Below are 26,728 nucleotides of genomic sequence, written 5' to 3'. Positions count from 1 at the left end.
AGGATTGCTGACGGGACCTGTCCTTTTCATGGCTTTACCTTCCAAGTTTAGCTTCTGTCCAAAATCAGTGGTGGGTTCATCACCCATTATACTCTTCTAATCATGGCTGAGGGCTATCTTTCATAACATCTGTGGCTCAAAGAAAGGTTATAGAAAGAAAAGATTGATAAGGTTTGTGTAGTGCGCATCAGATGAAATGGTGCCTCATGGTGTCTTTGGGCTTAAAACACATAAGCATAAATGAGTGCCTTTGCACAACTTTGATTTCAAGGTATCAGAGGAGGAGAAAGGCAGTAGAAAAATCACTTGGCTGATACTGTCAAGAATTTCTTCTTCTGAGCCAGGTAGTTTTGGAAAGCCCTACACAGCTTCCTCAGATGCTAAAACAAACTTTCTGACTCTGACAGGGAGTCCCCTTTCATACCACTGTGCACTCTGCACTGCCTTAAAAAACCCTGATTTTGTGGACATGCTATCAGCTTCTGAATCCCAATTCGCAGCCATTGTTTTACTGAGTGATGTTCAGTTTTACTTTGCTGCTTAATTTCTTTGCTGAATGTTACTTGAACTCCATCTGGAAGATACCAGCTAACCTGTGTAACACCACAAGTTGGGGAGGTTGGTGTGCTGTGCTGTTGGTGATCCACAGGCTATGGAGTGTGATGCTGATGTGCTGGGCCCTGGCATCTTCAGCTTTCTGTGCTTCCTTAGGTTTCCAAAGCACTGTTGATGAAGACCCCTGGAGGAGTGCCCTCAAGGTAGGCCTTTGGGAAGGAGCATGCAGATGTCTGGGATGGGAATAGGGAAAAGGAAATCAGATGCACCTTAGGCCAAAATTTGCTATCCAAATTCCAGCCCTGCTAGGAACAGAAAGTGTTGCTGTTCCCAAAGTACTGAGCTGGACTGGGATTACTCCAACAAGTCCCCAAAGGGGACGCAGGTAAATCCTGTGGGGAATGGAAGAAGGCATGATGTTAGCATTTGGGTGCTCATGCTGTGGGGGAACTCCAGCAACTCTGTCTGGGACTGGCACAGATCCTGATCACCCAGCAAGCAGTGACTTTGTCATGGAACTGTATGTTGGCATTGACTCCTGCTTGGCTGCTGAGGATTAGTTATATGCCATAAGTGTTGCAAGCTGTAAGGGTTGGGAAATCTCAGCTCTGGAAAGAGGCCTGGAAGGACGAAGGTGGCAGGTGCTTTCTTCCAGGCTTGCATCAAAATCCTTCAGTGAGGAAGAGGAGAGGGCTTATGTCATCACCCCACTTACCTTTTCCTCCTGTGTAATTGCGGCCCTCTGCCGAAAACCAGAAATTGGGTCTTTTGTTAGAAGCCAGTGCCTAGCTGGATACAGTGCGAAGCAACATGACGGTTCATGCTTCTCTCTGTGCTCCTGCTAATGGTATCAAATCAAGCAGGAAATTATTTTTGGAGCAGTGAAGCATGTTGAAACCTAGCAGAAGGCAGCTGTTTGCGTAACTGGAGTTGTGGGAGAGCTGCCTCCCTTGTTGCCAAGTGCTTGACTTCCTGTGCTGGTGAGAAACGGTTTCCCTGCTCCTGGCGGCATGAGCAAATCCCCTTAGGCTTGGGAGGCTGGACTTGGGCCAGCATCCATCATTCCTGTAGCGTCTGCTTCACAGCTCTGAAACTCCATTTAGCCCTCTTCTTAAAAACAAATGACCTGAAAAATAGAGGAGTTTGTCCAGAGTTTCAAATGCATCTTGAGTAACTCTCAGCAGAAGTCCACATCTGGCAAACAGACTGTGCTGAAAGTGAAACATTAGTTCTGCCTTAGTCTGAGTATCTGCACCATGTTTTTACACCCTGCCTGCGTTTCCAGCCCCGGTTCGGTGCCCAGGCTGTACCCAGTGCTTGGGCTGCCTTCACAAGGGTATTTCTTGGCACACATCTTCTGGCTGCACTTCAGCAACTCCTTTTCAATTTGGCTCTTTCAGCAGCTCCCAAGTGTCTAACAGGGGCTTGGGTTTTTTTGGTTTTTGTTTTTTGGTTTTTATTTTTGAGAAGAGAGGGTTGACATTGGTTTTTCACTCTCTGGCAATATAATTTGTAACTTTTCTTTTTTACTCCTCCATTCTATGCTGGTGTCCAGGCACTGGCTTTTCCTCTCAGAGGTGCCTCCTGCCATATGCCGATGGAGCTCCTATGCAAAGACGTTTGTCTCTCTGGGCTCCTCTTGGCCTTTAGCCCCTGTACATAGAGCAGAAATAAATCCCGTCTTGCCCAGTAAAATAGCATCATTAACGTGGGCTGTAGGATTGCGTTAGCCAGAAAGAATTACATAAAGCTGTGGCTGCAGAGATGGCAACTGGCCTGGTGCAGATGGGGCTGAAGTTTCTGCCCTGAAAATGCAATGCTTCTGCACAGAAGGGACGGACCATACCAGCGCAGAGACGTTTCGAAAGCCGCCATTGGGGTATAAAGGCGTTTTTGTTTGCAGATTTATTATGTCATCCCTTGGTCATGCAAACGTCGTCCCAGAAGAAAGACTTTTTCACATAACTGCCTTGTTCTGGAAAAGTCCCTTCCTGATTATTCATGACCACTGACTTTTTCGGCCATGTGCTCCTTTCCTAAGCGCTGTAGGGTGGAAAGAAATTCCCTGACGCAGGGAAAGGCAGGAAAGAATCTAGCACACTGAGTCAGTCTGAAGTATTTATGGCTTTCCAATTAGGCAATTAAGTTCTCATGCGGCCCAGTTATGATTAGAAAAAGTATCTGTCATGCGCTGGCTTACCATCACATGGATGGACATTGGCAACGAGACCCCAGAGCTACAGCAATAAGCCGGGTGATTTCCATACTCTATCAAAGTCTTGGTGAAGTAGATTAAAGATTGATTTTTAAAAAAGCTATTGTTTTACGTTATAGTAACCTTTCCATGTAAGTGCTTGATGGTTTCTGGAGGGTTTGGTAATAGATGATGGGGCCTTTTATTTTTGCTTGCCCCACTCATGTCTAGGACTGCAGCTGTTAAATATTTCATTGTCTAGGGCTGTTTAGCATCTCGTGGGTTTAGTTGCCAATCCAATTATTTTCCTTGCTCCCTGTGGCATCGTTATGCTTCCTGCCTTAAGTTTGGTTTGATTTGGTCTGGGAGGGAGACAAGGTGGAGTGGATGTCCCCTTGGAGACCTCCCAGGACCATCCTAAGTGGAGCATTCTCCCTTCCTTGCTTTTCAGCTCTAATTCTTTTCTTTCTTGTGCTATATTGACTCTCTGTTGGCCTAAGTCTTTTGTGCCCAAATCATTTAGGGACTAAAGAAAAACAGTAGAAACCACCTATTTGCTGGCTACTCTAACTGATCCCTCATGCTTTGCCTGCTCTAAAGCCATCCTATGGTCTACAGTGCTTCAACTCAAATTTCTTCGGACCTAAACAGAAGCATTTATTAAGTTGTACCTCAAAACGGAGTCACATTTCCTGACAAGAAAATAGTATCTATTGCATAAAATGAATTTAGTATGAGCCTTAGAAGCTAATATTCCTGCAAAGCAAAGGAAGCAGCTGCACACTTTGAGGATCAGTATACTAAATTAATCTCAGTTTGAAACCACTATGAGTCCTGTTTCCTCAGATGAATGCCATAGTTACATCTGAAGTGGTGAGTCTATTTCTCTGCTGATATTTTACTGAAGGGTATCTGTAGGGAAGGGTTTAATTTCTTTTGTTGCCTTATCTCTGGGAACCACTTCAGTTCCGCTTCAGCTAAAAAGGGGTTTATTGTCTATTTGAACTGCCTTTTGCTCTGAGGAATGAGGATATAATTGTAACATAGGAATGACAGACTGAACATGTTCAGGCTTGTCCTGCTCCATCTTTCCTCGTTCCCATTTCCTTTGTTTTTCTTTTTTGCTTGCAGCTAGTAGTCATTATTAGGATTTTCCAACCGATAAAGTCTTGGCTAGCTTAGGGGCTAATATGCTTTTGGCTAAACAAGCTCTCTGGACGGCTGGATGTGCTGTTTCTTTTCATGCCAGCCAAGACTAGGGTTTGCCACTTTATTTGTGTTCACCACCAGAGCATCAATCTCTTGCTGTTTGTGTCTGCAGGATGAGCACAGAGGGAGTCTTGGGCAGATGGCTTTCATATTCCCCCTGAGAAAAATTTTTCCATGTGTTTAGTGATTTTTCAGTAGTCTTTGCTCTTTTTCAGTCATGTTCAGATTTTACAAGAAATAGATCTGTGGAAGAAATTAAAAGCAAATATTAACCAGACTTAAAAAAACACCAAAAGAAAACCCCTAAATCCTTCAAATGCCATCGTGTTTTCTTAGGAAATCTCATATTGGTGTAGTTGAAATGCAGTTTTCCGCTATATCGGTAACTACAATGAGTTATGCTTAGTTTGTGTCATTTAATAAAAAATTTCCTTTTAAGCCAGTGTAACTACTGGCAGGGATCTGAAGCAGGGACTAAAGATAAAGATGTTGGTACTAAACTCGTATCATCTTTTTTCCTCAACTGCTGCTATCTGATGACTTACTAAAGAACAATGAATGTCAAGTCCTTTCCTGCTGCTAATTCATGTCTCTGCTCTATGGCTGGGCTCTTTGTACAGGGCGCTGCCATTTCAGTGGGGTTTAGTAGCCCTCATATTTACACTGCTGATGTTGGGCCTGATTCTGTAAACCATTTTCAGCTCTTACAGACTGCTTCTTTCCATAATGCCACTGGCTGATCTTTTGCAACCCCTTTTCCATGATACCCTCAGTGCAGCTGGGATTACAGTGTTTCTTGCTAATTCCTCCGGATCTGCTTGGCTTGTGTTAATTTGACCCTGTGGTTTTCAGTCAGTTCTTCCTCAGACAAGTTTCCACTGACTCAAATTCATGCTATAATTGAATCAGGGCTCCAGGATGCATCCCTAGGTGAAGCCTGTTACTGCGGTAGCTAGTTCATGTAGAGATGGGCCAGCTGACAACAGCACGCATTGATAAGGCTCTTCAGAAGAAATCATTGAAACAGTAATAGGAATGTCACCTTCAAGATCTGCATGTGTGTCCTAAATGGTGTTCTTCTCTCAATGGTGCTGTAATATTGCAGTGCTGGTGTCATGTTGTCAGGGTGCTGCAAGATGTGATGAGTTGTGGGTTTCCGTTGCATCAATATTGTGTCTGGGACAGCAGAAAAGTCTTCAGAGGGTCCAAGGAAAAGAAAGAGGAGAGGAAAACTGTGGTCCACTGGTCTAAGCACTAAACTTGCATGTGAGAGACCTAATTTGTAAGGCTTTTTTTCCCCACCATCATCTTTATTTGGCTTTACTGGAGCACTTAGGTCTCTGTGCTTCATTTCCCCATGAGTACATATGAGGTATTTGCACCACGATCAACCACGTGGGGGTGTTATGAAGATAAGTGGTGAGATTTAAAGTGAGAGTTTTTCAGCTGTAGTATCAGGTCTGTCTTTGTATGCTAGAAAGGGAAAACTTTGTATAAGGACTATTATGAGTACTGATGCAGGTACAGGTCTGGAGATCCTTGTAATTTGGACACCCCAGTATTTCCCTGGTGCTGTATGTCCAATAGGCTTGGCAGCTCTTTGAACTCCACGTTTTCATGTTTTCGCCTGCTGAAAATAAAACTGAAGTGAAATGAAAACACACAATTCTCTTCATTGTGCATTGAAAAGAAAAAGAAATAACAGCCTGCTAGCCACCTCAAAAGGTAGTTAATTTCCTCATCAACCAGTTTATCTGTTTGTGCAGACACATTTCATGCGCTGAAGCCAATCATCTTCTGTAAAGCTCCAGGATATCACAAGCACCAATCTAAAATCATTGTCACTGCCAGCCACTAAAGAACATGGCCCACTACTGCCTTGAGTCACCTGGCTGTAGCATCTACCCTTGTACAATACAGGTGAGCTCTGAGATGTCCTGCCAAAGAAATGTGTGGCTTCTGGCTCTTGCAAAACCAGATGGTTTGAAACATAATTTTTCTAGGTACAGCAAACCCCAACTGTGCAGCAGGCCAGCACTTTGCTCATTGAAGCTACAGAAATGTATAATTGGAGTTTTCCAAACTCCTCTGCAGACAGCTGACTGCTCAAACATTGCTCACCCTTCCTTGTTTCCAGCTGCTAATTTGCAATTAAATGCAACTGAAAAATACAGTAAACACTCTGCTCGAAGTCTTCCATGCAAGTCTGTCAGGTAGCTTGCAGTTGCCATCGTTTGGTGATGAATGGAGTAGGCTTCTGCTGTAAACGTGTGGCTGGGTGGAGAGGCTGCATGTGAGGTTGCCTAAGATGTGGTTCCCACTGAGTGCTTCTGTAAATATCAGTTTAGCATAATGCAACTGGTATTAATTGGCATCCCTGTAGGTGGTCTTAGTAGTGGGGCCAAGATGAAACCTGGTGCGGAGAATGAACAAAGCACTTTTTGTCCTTAAGAGAAATGCCTCCAACTGAGAGCAAAGGTGTGTTAGGTACAGCTTGAAATGCAACCAGTGCACTAGGTCTGTGGGTAAAGGATGTTCTTGCTCAGAGCTTTGGCAATGCTGAAATCCACTGATATGTGCAAGATACATAGAAGGGTCTGCAACTGCATTTGACTGGGATGAAGTACATTACATTTGTACTTCATTTACATTAACTTCAGTTGCTTCAGTTAATATTAAACTCCCCCAAAATTATTTTCTAGTATGCCAACAAAGTAGTTGGAAATACATCAATCAGTGCAAAGTTTCTTAGCCATTCCTTTGCTAGTGCTTGTCCTGCAACCTGTGCAGAGCAGAAAGCTACTACAATTTGTAAATATGAGACACAAAACAACCTCCTCTCTGAGTATATTTAACATTCAGAAACCAATGTCATTATGGCACGAGAGAAACAAAATACTTAATTGTGGGAGTTCAGTAAATATAGTAACAGTGAGACCACTAATGCTTTGAGTATACAAAGCTTGCCCAAGCAAGCAAACTGTGCACCTTTAATTACTGGCTTTGCCCATTATTGAAATGGAGTGACTCACTCTTCTCATGCAGATGTCTCCTTCTGGGGTCAAAATCTTCATGGAATCAAAGGAGCTACACCACATCCCTCAGGCTCTATCTTTGCTGGAGAAAGGGTTATTTTCAAGGGGCCTGTTGTGCAACCAAAGAGGTTGGAGCAGGATGCTGGAAAGCCTTCCGCATAACATGTGAAATGTTTTATTTGTGACTTCTGGGTATTACCAGTCCAACATTGCTTCCCATACAAAATTAGCCCTAATGTGTCCTATTTCATTACACGGTCTTAGTAGACAAAAGACACTGGAACGCTTGATGCAGCACAGCAAGATTTTTTGCACCTCGAGGTAGGAGGTGTTGGCTGCCTCTACTTGTTCAAAGGCAAGATCAGTCTGCACTGTATCTCTGGTAGGATGCTGCATTTACAGTTACTTACCTCAAGGTAAAGAAGTAACTTGTTCTTCCAGGGATTACGTAGCTTAAAAATGTCATCTGCGTGAATACTGTCCTGGTAAGAGACCAAATTTAAGAGTCAGACTTAGCTAGTCAATGACTTCGCTATTTACTTCATTAGCCCTTGGGTGTGGGTTGTGGAGGGAGCCCTTCCTTTTGCATGACACAAGGACTGCTCTCTTGGATCATTGCAGTAGCATTGCCAGTGCCATGCTTGAAAAAGGGGCTAGCAGAGGAAGAAGCTCAAGTCCTTTGGCAGGCCAGTGCTGGGTCACCTCCATGGCAAAATAGGTAGTTGCATGCAAGATCAGACTGTCTGCCCACAGTCCTGTTGTGTCCTTGCTTATGCCAGAGTGGGGAATCATGCTCATTGAGGAAAACTAGAGCTTAGGGCATCTGTGTCTGGTTTTGGAAGGTGGGAGAGATCTTCTCCAAAGCAGCAGTCACTGCTTGTTCTTTTTAGTGCCAGCAAAGGCAGCAATCCTATCTCACCAGAGGTCTCTTTGTGCTTTGTTTCTCAGCCAAATCCTACCCATTCTCCTTGCAGGAACTAACCAGAACCCACCCCTCATCCTTGGGCAGCAAAATTCAGCTCTGTCCACTCTTGATTAAGCCAGCTCCGAGTAAGTGAATGCATCATGATCAGTGAGACGTAGCTGCTCCAGCCAATGCCAAGTTTGTAGATCCTCCAAAGCCCATAAGCTGACACCTGACATGCTGGGAGTGCAGCCCAGGTTACTACAGCAAATCCTCAACAGTTTCCTGCCCAGCTGAGTCTTTTGGAGTCTGAAGCATTGTAACCTCATAAAAGCTAGAAAAAGCTTGAACTCATTAAAAGATTATTTCACACCACCTACAGTACCCTATGAAGTCAGACATGCTGTAACATATGATTAACGATGCGTTCAGTGGTGAGTCACTGGGTAGTCTAGCAAGCACTGCTCACCTTCCAACTAGTCTGTGTGTGGGAGTCCTTACCCAATGACACACCCAATCGAAGAGTTTCAATATTTTACCATATTCTGAGCTCAGAAAAGACATTTTTGTTGTTTAATTAAAAACAAAATACTTGAAGGCTTTGCCACATGTTAGGGAACAAACCTCCCCCATGAAGAAGAAGAATGTGAGTGAAACCCCAAAAAAACTGTAATTACTTGTATGGTTGGAGTATCCAAGAAAAAGACTGGGAAAAATCTATGTTTAAGAGATGGGGGATTGTGTCTTTTTGTTATATAAAACAGTCACTTGATAAGATATACGAACCTTTCTTGGACTGAAATGTAACTTTAACCTTTCCCTACTGAGTGTCCCAAGCACAAAGTGAGAGTTGCTGTTATTCTTATTTATTATCTAGAATGCTTGAGTATTGTAGGAAAAAAAGCAGCATTTCCCAGGGAATGCTCATAAATGAGTCTGTCTGGTTTGTGAAATGGTGGTGGGAGACACTGTTTTGATGCCTGCTGCAGAGGAGGAAATTACACTTGCGTCTCAACATGATCTGGTATCCTTTCTCCAACAAAAATTGTAGTAAGAAGCCTAGGGAAGAGAAAGAGTGAGACAAATTGCATACTTCACCGATTACTTTTCCCAGCCTCCAACTATTTTCATCTCAGGGGATTTCCTGACATGAATGAATGTGGTTTGTGACTCTTTAGTAACCTTCAGTGGATCATTTTTCTAGGTACTTGTCCAGTCTTTCCTTGTAACTGTCTAAAACTTTTGCTTCCACAATACCAGCAGCGCAATCTCCACATACCTTCTAATGTTGTGGGAAAAGATTAGGCTTTTCTCTTTGTTTGGAACCAGTCTCACACCTTTGTTTGGTGCTTCCCAGTTCTTGTGGTGGAAATGACCACCTCAGTCACTTCCTAACGCCTTGCTCCAAGTCCCTCACAAACTTGTGGACCTCTATTAGACATTGCTTGGACATGTCCTTCCCCAGGTGAAGGCTTTCGACCTCCTCAGCTATAAAAACAGTCATCATAAATTGTTCTTGCTGCTGTCCTCTGAGCCTGTTCCACTTCTTAGATACTTTTTTGAGGGCAGTGGACCAGGATTGCATGTGCTAGTCAAAGCACTGGGTAAACAGGAGTTTATACAGTGGTCTAGTGAGGCTCTCTTCTCTGTTCGCTTGCTTTTTCTTTCATGGTAATCCCTAATGTTTAATTAGATGAGCACTGCACGATGGTTATATGGAATAGTCTATGATAGTCCAGTGGTCTCACTCCTGAATAAGAATAAGCAGTTCAGAAACCATCATTTCATGTGAATTTAAGATTTTTTTTTCCTGCATACATCACTTTAAGTGTAATCTGCACTGACTTTCAGCTGCCCCATTATTGCCCAATCCCACAGCCCTGTAAGGGCTCTATGCAGTTTCCCATTGACTGCTCTTTCCCCCAGTACTCTTTTAGTTGCATATCCTCAGCAAATTTTCTTACATCACTGCTGCTCCAGATCATTCACAGATAGATTGAACAGCACATGTCCCAGCCTCACTGGTGGGATGCCTCTGTTGTGAGAACTGACCATTTACGCCTACTTTCTGATGCATATCTTGACCTGCCCTAGCTCATCCAGCATTAGCGCTAATGGGATCAAAGTCAGATGTTGCAAGCCCCCGTACAGGGAGTACAGCTCATGCCTGGTCCTTGTCTAGATTCCTCCATTTCCACGGAGCACCACTTGCAAAGATCTTTTGGGGAGCGCAGCATATAAATGCATGTAAATGTGCAGGTGTTTGGTGCACTGAGATGCCAGCGGGACCGTCTATGCCATTCTACAGGGAAAAGCAATAATTGCACATACAAGTGCAAGCTTTGAATTAACAAAGTGCTGTGTTTTTAAATAGGGTGTTTTACCACACAGGAGCGCAGGAGAATAAATGATACTCAAAATTAGAGGCAGATTATGGGCAAAGCATGCAAATCCGCCCACGTCTTATTGAAGCGTAACTGATATGCCTCTTCCGGCAATTAGCTGAGTTCCTCTGGAGAGCGCTGTGTTGGATCAAGCAGCAGGATGGGCTGGCGCAGGGAGCCTGGGAATTTAGCACCCTGCCACAACCATCCCCTTCACGCCCCGGCATCCAGATCTGCCTTGTTTTAGCTGGGACTGTGGCAGGGGCCAGTGAGTTCGAGCTGCTTTGCATTGCTGGGACTTTCTCTGCAACAGGCACTCACAAGGGGACAGATTGCCTTGTTGCTGCAGAGCCCTTGATTGACAGCCAGCCTTATCCATTCACACAGAACACCACATAGATAAGAAGCTCTACCAAAGGACAATTTTCTCCTTAGAAGAAGCCCAAGTGTTTTATCCAATGCCCTGCATTGACCTGAAGTGTTTTTTCTGCAAAGTTGAGTATCAACTGCCACCAGCAAACCTCCTTGTGCTGGGTCAGTGACACACACAGCAGCAAATGTCCCTTAAGGGAAGTTAAACCACAGCTAGCTCTGATGACTTCAGGAACGGCTGTGAACTCCTGGCCCTGTCCCATTCTTGGTGTCCCCAGCGCACGGCAGCTCTGACATGCCTCTGCTGTTACACTCCTGGCTCTTTGCCGTGCTAATGCACCAGTGCCAATATTCAGCACCCCTCCCTCACCCAGATCTGATGGAAATGGGTGATGCAGGATGCCCATTCACCTCTTCATCTTTTTTTCCTTTCCCAGCACCTGAATTTTCCATATGTGGCTGCCACCAGAAATAAGCAGTTGAAAGAGCACTTCTCTGCAGATGACTCATTCTTGCCCTGTGAGGGGCTTTGTGGAGGGTGCGGACGTGAAGTCTCATCACCTCCTTGGACAGCTTGCAATGATGTCAAGGTCACCAAAATGAGAAAGAGCCTCCTGCTCTCCTTTAAGCAGTAGCAGCCAACTTCTGCTGTTCCTCATCTAAAACATTTATGACAAAAAGGACACTCCGGACATGGTTTCCAATGTCTTCAAGGCAGTGAACTCCCTCCTTTTCGTATTGATGCATGCATGGGAGTGGGTATCTGCTCAGGTTTTACATTTTGTCTCTAGAGAAATGCCAGGCTCCCAGTGAAACCAAAGGAGTCCCACTAAGGGACAGTGGGATACAGGCGATTTATCCCAGGCAATTTGTCCTACCTCTTGTGAAGTACCTTCTACTTGACCACAAGGAAGCAAGTGAGAATGGGCATCATTCTGTGGCACGTGTTGATTGCAGGCTGCATTTGTTCCCACTTGGGATTTAATACTCCTTCAGGTGGCATTAACCTGTGCTCCTCATTTCACACGCTATTTCACACGGATGTTTGCTTGGACAGAAGAGCCAGGGGAAAGACACCATGCTTATTCATACATTTGTGTGATTTTTTTTTCCCATAGGGCAAGGAGTACAGACTGCAGAAAGGCAGGTGGGGTTTTTTTTTGCTTGTTTTTCTCTCAAAGGTATGGATGATGTGATGAGTGGTACTGGCCACACTTCACTGACAGGGCTGCCTTGAAGCCTGCTGAGCACTGGGCTGTCTGTGTTCATTTGTTTTATTGTGCTGTTTCTTGCCCTGGGCTGTTGAAGCTGGACTATCTCCGTAGGCTTTCATGAACATCCTAGGAAAAGTGTGAAATTTTTTAAGGCTTGATAAATCAATATTGATTGAAGCTTTTGTGGTTTTGTTTCTTTAAGAAGCTTTGGTGAAAATTTGTTCTTGCTTTTTTTGTCTTTAGGAGGAATCTCCACAACATAGACTAGACCACAATGGGTCACAGATGAAATACATTCAGCAAGTATTGTCAAGGCAGTAGAACAAAGTTCCTTGAACAGAACCATCACTAACTTACAATAAATTATGCACTAGGTTTACATATTACAAATCTATCAGGAACACAGTGGCCAATGGTCACTTTCTTATGGACCTAAAGCTGGAGAGCGCAGTTTGGTGTCATGGTTTCACCTTAAATTTTTTTTCACTTAGTTTTTTCCTTTTCTTCTTAACTCACCAGCTGTTTTTCACCCATAGTTGTCCCTCTAAGGGTGTGAGTAGATGAGGGGATAGTGTGGCCAGACTGCAATCAAAGAAACATTTTGAGAGTCCTTTCAGAGCTCTATAAGGAATCTGGGTTGGCTATGAATGCCAGCTTTATGCAGTGCTGTTTTGAAGTAGGAGTGAGTCACTAAAAAACAATTTGTGCGTTCTCCATGTTCAACTTTGACTTTATTAAGAAAAAGAGAAAGAAAACAAACACAATCCCATTCACTGCTGAAATACATATTGATCCTTTAATCCTCGGGGAATGGTTGGAAACTGCTTCCTCCTCAAAAGAATCACTATATTGAAGCAACATTTAATTGTGCAATTACACACGCGCGTTTTTCTCCTGGGCTTTACAGAGTAGGGCTTTGTGGCTGGAATGCTAATCAGAAAGTGCTTGATACCATTGCTCAGTACACCCAGCCTGAATGCAGCCTCCTGGCTGGCAGAAACCCCTAGGTGCATTCATGGGTCTGTCCCAGCCTTTTCAGGATGGAAACCAGAGATGGGAATTGAAACCCACCAAGGTCAGAGCAAGGACTGGGATTTGGGCTGGAGACCGAAACTGTATCCCTTGTTGGTTTGTTGCAGCCTTCCTTGGAAGTGGGAGACTCCAGCACCCATCCCTCCTTGGCCCTGTCTAGAGGTTGTAGCTGGCAGGTCCTAGTGGGGACTCCGTGAGCTGAAAATATCACCTGCCTGCAAATGCCTGGTCAATGACCTCCCTCTTGTCCTGTGCCCCTGCCTGATCCCCACATGCTGTGCATGGCTTTATAGGCTTGAATTTTCCATGGAAGTTTTGCTAAAAGCATTGCTTCAAATCTGCTGGGAAATGCTCTGCACATATGTTTTTGTACATTTATATGTATGTAGATACACCCACACATATTCCTTTTACTAGGCCCCGCTTCCCAAGAACTGCATTTGCTGTAAACTTCACTAGATTTTTCTGATGGTTCAATTCTGACGGTTCAATTCTGACGGTTCATTTCTGACTTCAGGAGTGTGCAACACTTAGGGCAAAGCCACGAAAATAGTAACTTCCAGGAGTCTGAGAGGCCTCTGGAAGCCCTTGCTGTCACCAAAGTGTTATTGTGTCACATCTTGATTCAGAGACTGAACCTGCACTTGTTCTCTTCATACTAATTGACTCTGATGGGAGAGGGTTGCGAAGTAATGTAGAGCCTGTCCTCGTTTCACCTCACCTGGGAAGTGTGGTGCACATTGGGATTTACAGTTACCTGCAAGTGGATACAGAAGCTGGTTAAGCATTAGATGGGAAGAAATGCAACCCTCCTCCAGCTGGATCTGAATTCTAATATTTTCTTTGGGTTGAATATGTTTACCATAACACTGCTGTTAATGGTTTCATCATCAGTTCTGCTTTCCCACCAGCATTAAGGATAGAGTTTCCAGATGAGCAATCCTGTCAGCTACTTGGTCCCTATCCATGGTTGCAGGCTCCCAAAAAAGCCTTGTTCCTGGACAAACCATGAGTCCTGAGGCAAGTGTGCCCTGGGCTCACCATCCTGCTTTTTGAAACCCTTTAAAACTTGTTTAATGGATGCTTTTAATGCATACACCACAGTTTCCTAATGGCCTCGGGAAAATGAAAAGAAGAGGCTTTTGTTATGTTGTTAAGCAGAGTTTGGCTAATGTTATGGGCCTCCAGTTCCCCATGTTCATGTTTTCTTCTTATTTCTCTGAAAGTTTTAAGTCAGGGCAAGCTGAGGCTGCTCCTGTTGGCAAAGACTAGCAAAAACTAGTCCTCCTCTGAGTTCAGCTGTTTGCTCTCTGCAGATGATTGCTCTGCACCCTCCTAGCACCAGGACCCTGGGGCACATCAGTCCCATGCAGGACAGGGTGGTGTATTTTGTTCCTCCTTTTCACAGCAAGACTGAAGAGATGTGAAGAACAGTGGGCGGCTGCAGACTTAAATAAGAGCCTTAGAGGAGCATTGCTAGTGGGAAAAACCTAGTGAAGAGTAAGGAACACTGCTGGCAAAAGTCAGCAAGGGACTCTCTCTGGATGCAAGAGAAGCAGAGGAATTTTAAGCAACGTGCTGAAGTACGCAGATAAAGTTACCCAACTTATTTTGACCATAAAGCCCAGGACAGTAAAGGCTCTTAACCTCTATTAATCAGCAAGAAGCTGGAAGAGGCTGCACAGTGATCTCAGCTGCCAAAGCTGCTGCACCCTTTTGCTCCCTTTAATTTAATTGTATTAGTCCTGCCCACGTCCTTTGTTCTTCCACGCCGCTCAGGAAATCTGTTGCTGGTTTTGGCAGGGTTTGCTCTGGTTCCACATGGCTGGTTTGTGGACAGCCAGGAGGGACGAGAAGGAGGGCAGGAAGGGGAAGAGGATGGGAAAAGGTCCCATGGGAGCAACCAGCTTAACGTGCCTCATTTGTCTTAATAGTGCCACCACAGCCCTTCCTGGCTCAACTTCCTCCCAATAAGCCAAATAGGCAAAATTGAATGAAGGAGGACTGCAGCTGATATCAGCAGAAATGAGATTCCATGCTTAAATCTTAAACAAAAAAAAAAAAAAAAAAGAAAAAGAAAAAGAAAAAGAGCGCTTGTGAGCCAACTCTTGTGTGGCAGGAGTTGCCAATCCAGCGATCATTCCTACCCCCAGCATCCCCAGCCTTCCACTCCACTGAGGGGTCAGGGTGTTCTGCCTTTAGTTTAGCTGTTCTCATTTGTGCCACTTTTTCCTTGTCAGGTGGGAAAGAAATAAGAGCAACAGTTTAGCCCCAGGTTCTCCACTTAGCATGCAGAGAAGAGTCCAGTGAGCACTGCAGAGGGGATTATCAGTACTGATCCCCTGCTGTTGTCTCTGCTGGTGGCAGTAGAATCACCCTACCCTTTGCCAAAACAATCTTGGGGCTGTTGTAAGGAAAGGACTCTGCCCTCCTGCTGCTTACTGGACTCCTGCAAACTGCTGCCACCTCCTTCCCACCCACTTCCTCAGGTCTGCAGCTCCCCTCTCAGCAGCTCCAATGGTGTGGGTAGAATCTTCCCTAGTGCCGGTGACATGGAGCAGCTCTACCTGACGATCCAGCAGCATGATTGCAACTTCACCAGTTTCCCAAGCAAATGCGTTGGCCTCCAGTCTCCTGTCAACAACACTGCAAAAATACTGTCAGCTCAACCCACTGGCATTTGTCTTCCCTGCTGCAAGAAATAATGATTGAGCACATGCACACTGGTTTTAGCATTCATGTCACTTTACATGACAGTGTAAATATTTGTGTGTCTTCATATAACAGGAAAAGACAATGTGCGTAGTTCCTCGCCTACCCAAGCCCCAAAGCGATCTTCACTGGCATGTTCAGAAGCAATGATGTCTCAGGAAAGCTGCTTTATAAAACAGTTGCTTTGCAATGTAGGAGTGGGAGGTTGCATCCTATTTATGCCGTACCAGAGGAGTAGCAGAGGAGGCGTCGTGTGTAATTCATGGGTTGTAATAGAAGTAAAGCAATGAAGATACATCAGAAAAAAAAATAATGACCTGCTGTGTCAATATGCCATTTTTATGATGCTGTTTCACTTGGCCTTTCTTAAGCAAGCAAACAAGTGCAAGAGATGGCTTCCTGAACACAGATGTGTTAGCTCCAATTCGGATGAGAAAGCAGAGCAGCTAACCCTAGAGTGTACCTTCATCACCTTTCCACCAAGGAATGATAATGGTTAATACGTGGAAAAAAATTAAGCACTTACAGAAAGCTGTGGTTAAGAAAAGTTATTTTCAGATGATTTCAAACACTTCAGGGTTGTCTTAGAAACATGATTTTGAGCTCTTTGTTTTACTGGATTTCTCTGACTTCAGAGTCCAACTGTACAAAATGCCATGAATCCGTTGTGGCAAGCTCAGGTTTCCCCAAATATGCAAAATATCAAGGTTCTCCTCTCCCTTTAACAGCAATGATTTATCAGTTGTAAGCTTGCAGCCAAGTAATGCATCATTTGTTTACTAGTTTTATATGGGAATCCTTCTGTCATTGCTTGCTATAATTCTTCTTGGATCTGAAGAATAAAAGATGTTTACGTTGGCATGTGGGATTCTGGAAAATCTCAGAAATGGAAAGGAAGTATTTCTGCCCCATGATATGTTGTGATATGTTTTTTCCAAATCAGAATGAAATCTTCAAATATAGAAACCACCCAAAAACATTAAGCCAGCTGCAGCTACTTGCCTTGATTATTTTATCCTTTCTATTTTGTTAGTAAATTTACTTTATGTTGCAATGTGAAGTAGAAATCTCAGATTCCCTGGACAAAAATGTGGGTCCCTAATGCTGGTTTCAGTAGTTAGAGAACTGGTTGCCAGATAGTTTTAAAACAGAATGTGGCAATCTGCTGTACTAAAAATCAAAAATAATGATCCAGTAAATGACTAATTTTGTGGTCCAGGGTAATTAGTAGAACAGCTTGGCAGATGGAAGGCAGCAGGTCTAAATTACTGCACTAAGTCCATTTGCAGGAAGATATTATCTGACTTGGTTGTTATTAATAGTAATTAATGAGAATTAAAAATATTCAGCTGGGATTTTTGCCATTGCTATTAGCAGGAATACATGTGTATATATATGCATTTGCACTTTGATGCTTTTCTTAGTTGTTTGCATGTTAATCCTTGACAGTCTTGCTCTGTAAGTAATAGTACTCCAGAAATTATTCAGACCGCACCTTTGTCTAGCACAGAGGAAACCTGAGGCTTTTACAATTAGTGCTGCTGGTTATTCCATGAAATATATATGCCATGGTCTGACAAGGAAAGCAGCAGTAAAAAGTCAAGCAATAAGCAGTCCCTTATTGGCAGGCTCACAGGGAGCACCATTTCCCAGCTTGCAGGTCACTTTTGCATCTTGTTTTTGCGTTACATGTTGCTGGGGATGCTGCTGGGGATGCAGCGTCAGTGCAGATGCCTCTAAGTCTGCACAAACCCACACAACTCTAAAGCCTCCTTGTTGAAATCCAGGCATTACTTTGCTGAAGTCCAAGGTGCTTGAATGTTGATGCCCCCAATATACCATGATGGTCACTTACTCTTGTGCCCTTCGTGACACCGGTGCTTGGTGTTACTGCTGGGCATTCCCACCCCACCTCTCCATCCTGTGGTATGTTTGAAGCACGTTTTATGAAACCCTTTGACTAACAGAGTTCCCATGATGGTTTCATGGATAATTGCTCTCTGTTGAAAACAAAACATGCCTCTCCCTTTGTTTTCAGCTCTACTCCCTTGAGTTTCTGTCGTCCAGGCCTGGACTTTGCTCCACGTATGTTTGGCAGAGTTAAAGCCCTTCAGAGTCTGAAATCTTCCTACAGGCCCTTAAAGGCTAGGATGAGTAATTTCCTAATCTTCTCTTCTAAGAGGACAGTGATAATTAAGGACTCATTATTGACTCTATTGATTTCTACTGTTCTTTGTGTTTGGAGCTTTGAGATAAGTAGTAAGTGTTCCTTTTTATCGTTGTACAACTACTGTTAATATTGTTCATTGCATCTACATTTAAGTGTGTGTCTCCACTTTTCTCAAAGATTCAATGCCTAGAGATCTCATAGATGGCTGAAGGGATGTTGATTTGGTTTTGGGCACCTTTGGAGAAAAGTAAGTGTATCAATCAAAGTGCTATTTACTCATCTCCTCAGAAGGTTTTGTAAGTCGTGTTTGTTATTTTTAGCAGTTCCTTTTCAAGTGGTATTGTATCTCCAGTTGTTTCAGTTCTGGTTGTAGGCTGGTCTGTATTCTACCATCCTGAATCATCTTGAGTACTTTCTGCACTTTCCTTAACTTCATTTCTTCATTTGATTTTGCTGAGAGATTTCAAAGAGTGAGATACTTAGATGAATGAAACTGGGGATTAGATGAGGAATTAGATGGATCCTAGTAAGCAGATGCTGTGTTTTCTGTGGGAAGAATTTTAAGCTTCATTAAACTGAGAGGGGCTCTTTTCCCTTGACAATTACAAATTTAAAAGCATTGCATTATACCCTATTGTTAATACAAATGATAAACTGTCTTTGGTGACATTTCAAACCAGTCATATCCAAAGCCACCATGAAAGGATATCAGCTCTTTTATAGCCTTATATACTGTGACTTCAAGAAGGTTGTTCTTCATCCAAGTGCCCAAGCCTTTGTAGGACAAGAGTTCTAAATGTCTGATTTATGCTATTTGTCCGCTTACCTTTATCTTTTCTGTTTGCAGCATTTTTGTTCCTGCGTACGTTGGGCTGGTGGGAAACCTCATGAACACCATGATAGCAATGGTTTGGATCCCTGTGCAGGCTAAACCAAAGTCAGACCATGGTGTGATGCAGCACAGTAAGTATTTAGTGTTTCTGATAAATAGCACATGGATAGGGATGGGGGATTGACATACTGTAAGGACTCTGCTAAAGGACCTGTCCTTGCATTTAAGGCAACAAGTTTCCAGCTTGACACCCTAACATTTTAATGCCTAAGCTGTGCTTTTGGAAGAATATTATTTCCTACCTGCTGACCATTTTGCCATGCAGAATTGCAGCCTTCCAGCCCAGTGCTCACCACGCATCTCAGAAAAGGTGCATGTGGACATCTTGTTGGAGGTTACTTTGGCCCAGTGTGGGAGGCAATCCCATTGTCTCACACGGGTTCTCTGCATGCAGACCCAGCATCACTTCCAACATCCTGCTGTGGGCAGAAAGCTGGTGCTGCAGAGATATTCTTTTCAGAAGGGTGGCGGTGAACCTGAGCAGACAGTTTCAGAGTTTTTTCTTCCTGCCTATAACTTATATAAACATATTATTTATCAATATGTCATCTTCTGTAGGCACATCACAGTCTGGCAGCGTGTTTAGCATCAGAGAAATCCTACGCCTGATGAAGTTTCCAGGAGTAATGGAAATATTCATAGTCAAGGTCTTTGCTGGACTTCCCATAGGTAAGTCTCACCCATTACCCATGATTGCTGATGTAGTTAAAATAAGATGACATACACTGCAGACCAGATATGTCTGGAGTTACCTAAAGCACGTTGCATTTGATCATGGAGGAGTGAGGATTCAGTTCCTAACTTCATGCTGGATGATTTCAAATGCTCTCAGCTACTTAGGGTCAGCCCTCTGAGACTACTTGTCACAGGCTGCTTCTGTGACTTTTGGAAATCACTTGCTTCCTCTACCCCATTCCTTGGGCTGTAAATGTTTTTTCCGTTTGATGGTCATCTTTATTTTGGCTGTAACCTCTTCAGAGCAGAGGGGAATAATTTGTACTCTGCCAGAAACACTGAGGTCCTTCCTGATTTTACTTAGTGAGTTAAGGGGTGTGTGTACCCTAACTTTTTTCCCCAACAAATAAATCTATTGTTGGATGAGAGGTTGTGCCTGCTTTAACTGTGGCTGCTTTAACTGTTGGCTGCATGCAGGGGAGCTGCTTCTTGTTTCTTCCCTTGCACGTTGATGATGGTGTTTGTTCTACTCTGCTTTATCTATTCTGCTTGGGTTTTTGTGTCATAGTAGGAACCTGCTGCTACCTCAAATCCATCCCAAACCTGCCTGTTTCCCTGTTCCATTTGAGTCAGTTACCATCCTGGCATAGTTCATGTCTCCGGATTTGCCTGATTATACCTATCATTGGCCACAATTCAATAATCTTTAATTTTGCCTACCCTCTATCTTCTTTTCCCCAAACTTGCTTAGAGACAAGCCAGCGTGTCAGCCTCCTAAGTGGTGGTGCAAGGACATGGTGATATTCTCTGCCTTTGGACACAAAGAGCCTTCATGACTCTTTGCCCCGTTAAACCTCGAAGTGCAGTTTCTTTTGATTATGGTTTCAAAGATCAAATTTTGTGCACATGAAAACACGTGCACATCATCCATCTGAACAAACTAAGGCACTTCCTTTTCAAATGCAGATCCTAAGAGAGAATTTTAAATACCTTATGTTTTATACTTTGCATCTTTCTCCAATTCATCTGTGTCTGGAGAAACCTTAAAGTTTAATATGATATATAATTTACAAATTAAATTCTAATTTGTAAACTGTAAATGCAGTACAAATGAAAGTAGATTTGGCTGTGGAGAGTGCCTGAATCGAAAGGGGATGGCATTTCTGGGCTTGGTCCAGTTCATCTTTTATTCCTTGATAAGGCTCTGGGGGAACAAGTCCGACTGGAGCTGTAGAATAGCATGCAAGGAAGCAAAGAAGTTCTGATTTTTTTTTTTTTTTTTGTGCATGTGCAGTTGGCACTGGCTGAGATCTGTAATGCCAGTCGGTCCTAACTCCACCACTGGAGACAGGATACAGTCTCAACTGACTGCTAGCCTGCCCTAATAGTGCACATTTTTGGTTCTTATGAAAGTAAACTTTAAAACGGTATTTCAAAAAGTATTTATAAAATGACAGCATTTCACAAAACGAAGCAGTCAAACGATGTTTTAAGAGTGTTCTCTTTGCTGATTCTGGCTCATTTCCCTGCTTAAAGTAGCATTAATTTCTCTGCTTAAAAATGCCATCCTGACAATACATCCATATGCAGTCTGCACCGTAATTTCCTGTGCACTTTCTTTTTTCCAAAGGCTGGGTGATATGCACTTTGTTGTAGTCATCGCTGCTGAAATGCAAATTCCTCCCTGTTGCAGGAGCTCTTCTTTTCCAATGCATATTAAAAATGCCCACCTAACCAAAATAAACATCTCCTGCTCAAAATTGCAAGGGAACAGTTAGGCAAAGAGAATGAAGACGGTAAAGATGAGACTTAAGACAGGACAGAGGCTGATAGTCTGTCACTGAAATGGCTGGGAGTATTTCAGTGAAAGCAGGAATGAATTCACCTGAGGCACTGCTACTGTGCTTGCACTACAGTAAGGAGTGATTAAAATCGTAGTGACTCCTCTTTGCAGGTCTCTCTTCAAGTTACTGTCTATACAGTGGTCGCTGAAAGGGAATTTGTCCATCACCTGCTTCTCCATAGCTCACAGCTGGAGGCTGAGCTCCTCATGAGCTCATTTACCTTTCATCTCCTGGCTGTGACTGTGCGATTAATTAGATACAAATTACAGACCCTTCTCTAGTTTCTTTGTAAACAAGCTTATGATATACCCAGAAGAAAATCTTTTGTTACTAACGGATCTTATTGTTCTCTAAAACTAGCTTATTTGAGACCAAAAGAGCCTCCCTGGCTGGGCTGCAGGGCTGGGAACCTCCTCCCTGTGTTGCTTAAAAGCAGAGACATGGACTCTGTCTCCTGCAGGAGGGTAGCTGCCAGGGGATGGGTGGGCAGCAGACTGCTCCAGCGTGGCCAAATTGCATCCTCAACTCACCTGGGAAAAGTGAGCCTCCTTGCATTGTGGTAGATAAGAGACAGAAAGTAAAACACAAGAATAAAAAGCATGTCAAACATACCTTTTACAGACCAGAAATCACCAGGGCCTTGAAAATACTGGTAAATAGCTGCTTGTATGAATCTTTGGCTACTTTAATCCCTTTGGAAAACTTGTTTTCAATGTGATTACTCTAACACTTGCATTGCATTTTTAGAGGAATTTTCACATGCAGAGCAGGATTTAGAACACAGCCTACTCCCCTGCTCTGAAAGAATAGCTTGTTTGTAGGAGAAAGATCCAAATCTGCCTTAACTCGGTGAGGGACTTCAAAGGGAAAAGGAGTTGTAGAAGCTGGCGCGTGGTGCCAGGAAGAAGCACCAGGTATGTAGGAAGGTTGAGCCCCTCCTAGGTGGTAGATGCAGCAGGGTAGCAAGATGAAGGGCGAGCACCCGCTTCGATCTAATCTTCCTTAAAGTGAAACGAAGTGTGGGTTTTCTTTTGTTTCTTCATGTCCCATTTAGAAACGTGTGCAACTCTGTTGCCTCGTTTAGATGCTATGAGTAAATACTGTTATTTGCATGTTACCTTAAGCTAAGAGTGGTTTCAAAGTAACTGGATAACAATGAGATGTTTTCTGCGGAGGAGTGTAGTGAAGACATAAGTCTTCATAAGGACCAGCTCCCCAGCACTTTCTCCAAGTATCTGGAAAGCAGCAGGGAAAGCCACCCTTCCTGTGTCCTGTCCCTCTCCCCCAGTGCCACGGCACCATCTGGGATGCGGCTATTCACATTAAAGGAGGAAGAGGTGTATCTGGTGGGATTCAGAAAGGCTTTGTAGCAGGTTCTGGGATGAGAGGGTGGTGGTCCTTCGAGGCAAAGTGTTGGGATACTTCGAGGGAGGTCCTTGTTGCTGCAGGTGCTCCACTGGTAGCAGCACCTTGGGCTGCTGGTTGCAGTGGATTTGTACTGGCTTGATAGAGTGCAAGTCCTCTATGGCATTTTAGTCAGCAGTTGGGGGTCACTCTTGTCATTCTTCCAGAAAATGCCAGAAAATCCTTCCCTTTGCCAAGCCGCTGTCTCTCTTCTCAGTCCTCATACATTGCCTCCCGGCCTCTATTTTTTCAGGAAAGAAAGGACTGCAACTCCTGATTTACCCAGTTTTTTGTAACTCAGAGGATCCTATGAGTAAGGACAGGACACCTAAAGGTCATCTGCTCTCTTCTCCATTCCCCAGCAGATCAGTGCTATCTGACAGGCATGTTATGGGAATATTCATGGGTAGAGAGCCCCAATTTCCCACTGTCTTGGTCCATCTGAGGTGCATAAGACGTTAAGGGAGGCAGCAGTGTCCTACCTCATACCAGCTCTTTGAGAGCAATGTTTTGTCATAATATATTTAATTTGATGGCTCTCTGTGTAGGACTGGAGCCTGTGTATGCTTATCTGTATTTGTGTATGTTTGGCATTGGAGGAAACGCACACTGTTGTATTTTCATGTGAGATTAAGTGAGTGGGCATTTTCCATTATGCTTTCTAGAAATTGCCTTAATTGAAAAGCAGATGCAGCCTGTGCTGTTTCTGTCTGTACCTTCCCAACTCTTTGTGTCGACAACACTGTAAGTCCAGGAGAGCGAGAGTTTTCATGTGCTACCAATGTCACTGCTGAGGTCTGCAGTGAAACTGCTGTATTTAGTCTAATGTCATGAAGCTGTTTCCCAGCAGCCTTCTCCATGGTGAAAATTTAAAGTCAGGCAAAAGTGGTGAGAAATCCAATCAGATTATTTTTATGGTTACAGTCTTGTCTGAACAAATGTTTTCTCACTGCCTTAATGCTTAGTCTGGCTTCAATGATACAAATATTTACCAGTTTATAATAAACAGCTGAACCGTCAGCCTACGTAGTCACATTATTTTAAAGATGAAAGTAAGTAGGATAAAAAAGTCAATGTTGAAAGATTAAATTACTACACTGTCTTTGAATAGCATTCTGCTCATGTTCATATCCAGTCCTGGTAACCCCAGGGAGAGCTACTGACTCATATTGGGGGTGATTGGGGGCAGAGTTTGGGCATCTACATGCAGTGCAAGTATATTGATGTATGCTTTTCATTATCCCTCCCTCTAGGTTTGTTCATGATTATGTTTTCCATCATCTCTATGGATTTCTTTGGCTTGGAAGCAGTGGAGAATGGATACCTGATGTCGTATTTTGGTGTTCTTCAAATGGTAAGTGAAATGGAAGTTTCCCTCTTGTCACATCAGTGTTTAATTTGCCAGTTTGACACATGCTCTCCCAAATCCAGCCATAATATTGACAGGCAAATCCTAGCTTTGCCACGTGGCACCTGACTTCAAAAAATAGAAGTGAATCCAAATTTATCCTGTTCCTTGGAATGGGAAGAAATCACAGCAAGTAGTATCCTGAAAGCTGTATTCCCTGTGCTGAAGTGCCTTGACTAGAGTTTTCACTGGGGCAGGTCAGCTGATTTACATTTACTCAGGAGCACCCTCTAAATTCATATAAGTAGATGGTCCTACTGGAGTTTTCACAGATGCCTTCAGTGCCAAGGAAGGACTGGTTTCTGTTGCGTGGAAACAAGCACAGCAAGGTTGCAGTTTAAAAATATTTAAAGATGGGCAATGATATGTAATTAGGAGACTTGCAAAATGGGTAAAAAGGAAAAATTAGCTGAATTAGGCAGTAGAAGGGGCAAAAAAATAAGATTCTTTACTGTAGAAGAATTTTCCTTTTGAAGGAAAAGGCTAAAAATTTTTGCAGGAAGAGCAACAGATGGTTATAAGCAAGTCTCCAGGAAGGAATGCAATGTTAAGCAACATCCTGAAGGAGGGTGGTCTTGTTAATAAATCCTTCTTCATTTCCTGGGCATTGCCACAGAGTTCCTGTGGGATGTGGAAAAGCTTTTCATCTGGGAAGTGGCAGCTTTAGTTCCTTCCCTTATGATTTGGATTTGGCATAGTGTTACCAGTCTCAATAAATTTGAGCATCTTGGTAGAATGACAAGCATGGTGATACATCAGCAAGTGGAGTCTGCAGGGTAAACTAGCTGGAGCTGAGGAGCTGTTGCCTTTGCCATGTCCATTCTGGGAGTATGTCTTTGGGCTAGCTGAAAGCTCTCTGCTACCACCTGGATGCACCCTCCCATCCAGTCTTCTCAGAAAGAAAACCAGTTTGCTGCTCCACAGCATGGAAACAGTGTCACAAGCGGAGTGATTAACAGCTGCTTTTCAAAGCGTGCTTCTGTCTGCTAACAGAGCCTTTCCCTACCTTAGTCTTTGTATACTGCCTCCTAGTTCAGGATCTGCCGGAATCACTCAGGTTTTAGAGGGCCCTAGTCACCTTCTGATAACTTATCACTTTGAATGCAGAAGGACACCCCAACAACTACACTCTTAATTTAGATGTATCATTTAAATCCCTGTTATATATGTCTACACTAAGATACAATTTGGAGATGCAGCATGGCCATGGCATGCGTGTTTTGAGCTGGGTAGCATGGGCAGCAACAGCACTTGTACAGCCAGGGTAGGAGTGGCTTCGTGTTGCTAAGATGGAGCTTGGACGCTGCTGTCTTCAGGACACTGCAGTTATGTCTGAGCTATCTGTCTGTCTTCACTGTCATTGTTTCCCAGGCTAGTTTGGTTGAAACTACTGTAGATAAGGTTACCTGTGCTGCCAGCACCCTATTTACAGACACAGCCCTGGAATATAGGGGAATTATAGCATTCACTCTGCTTCCTAACAAATAATCAGATTTCAGTGCCAACTAGGGACATGACCATTCCCATAGTCACAGAGGTTCTTGCCGCAGAGGCCAATCATACCTATTTCCATGCTCTATCTCAGCAGTGGCCTACAGGCTCAGGTGCAGCATCTGCTTTGCTGGGGATCTTTGCCTCAGGACACTTGGCAAAGAAACTAGCTTTTGTCAGCCAGGCAGTTTTCTTTCATCTATCTGTGCAATTTCTGTCTGTGTTGTTACGTGTATTCTACAACTCGTGACTCTGAACATCAAAAATATCAGAGTAAAGTGGTAGGGTACAAAGTTTTCTTCATGATGGTGCATTGGGGTTTGCTCTCAGAACACCAACAAGGAAATGGGAGGAAATCTTTATTTTTTAAAAAAGCCCAAGGCACCTGATTCCTGGTGGCAGCAAAAGCCACCTCACCCGAGAACTTGCAAAGTACTGCCTTCTGCTTCATCACTCATTCTTTCTGCTCTCACTGGTGATTGAGAGCTCACCTCTGGTTTATGCAGGAACAGATTCTCAACTGGTCCAAACGGTACTGTCACCATCTGTCTTTTAAATTACTGTGAAACAATAGAATTTGTGCCTTTGCTTTCAGATCAGGTCTCTGGCTAGGGCCACCCAAAGATATCTCTTGCAGATAGTGACAGGGTTAATGTTTTATGACTGCTTTCTGTTGGGTTTCCTGCAGTGGGAGATGTATGCAGGGAATGCAACAAGTGCCAGTTCTGTCCTGCTGAGTCCCAGAGCTGCTTATTTGTCTTCATCTTGCCTAAGCTGGCATTTCAGATGCATTTGTTTCTGCCATACACTGAATTGATACTGCTGGAGATACAAATGCAGATTAAGGTGCAAGCAAATTCCATGAGTCTGGATGGGTGAATGGTGATTAATATCTGCTGACTGGATTCCCCACTTCACTGAGTAAATTATAGCTTTATTCATAAGGAATATAATGTCCTTTTCAATGAATTTAATCAAACAGATCCTCAGCTTTGATAGCTCATTCCTTAGTTTGCCTTTCCATAAAACATTGTAGAGGTTTTCCCATTCTCCTGGACTTGCTCTGAGCCCTCCTTGTAGAGGAAACATACTCCCCATAAGCATCTCTTCCTGGACCTGAAAAAGGGTCTTGTTTAAGGTCTTCTATAGATGGGAGCAGATGTCACAGACAAGGGGAAAACAAGAATCAAACCATGTTCTGTTTACTTTAAACCTCCCTGTAGACACTGAACA

At 43.5% G+C, this 26,728-nt stretch overlaps 1 protein-coding gene across 3 annotated transcripts in view; it reads left to right on the top strand.

Moving 5' to 3' along the window:
- Window positions 1-26,728, top strand: part of SLC22A18 (solute carrier family 22 member 18) — a 61,227-nt gene that overhangs the window by 18,562 nt on the left and 15,937 nt on the right. For all 3 annotated transcript variants that reach the window (XM_009571838.2, XM_054068929.1, XM_054068930.1), the window contains exons 6-8: window positions 18,629-18,744; window positions 19,232-19,342; window positions 23,850-23,950. In XM_009571838.2, coding sequence (XP_009570133.1) covers window positions 18,629-18,744; window positions 19,232-19,342; window positions 23,850-23,950 — 328 coding nt within the window. The remainder of the gene's footprint in view (window positions 1-18,628; window positions 18,745-19,231; window positions 19,343-23,849; window positions 23,951-26,728) is intronic.

This window comes from Cuculus canorus, chromosome 5, assembly GCF_017976375.1.
Source record: "Cuculus canorus isolate bCucCan1 chromosome 5, bCucCan1.pri, whole genome shotgun sequence".
In the NCBI taxonomy this organism is placed as follows: Eukaryota; Metazoa; Chordata; class Aves; order Cuculiformes; family Cuculidae; genus Cuculus; species Cuculus canorus.
Note: the sequence above shows the minus strand (reverse complement) of the source record. Positions and strands in the feature narration are given on the sequence as shown.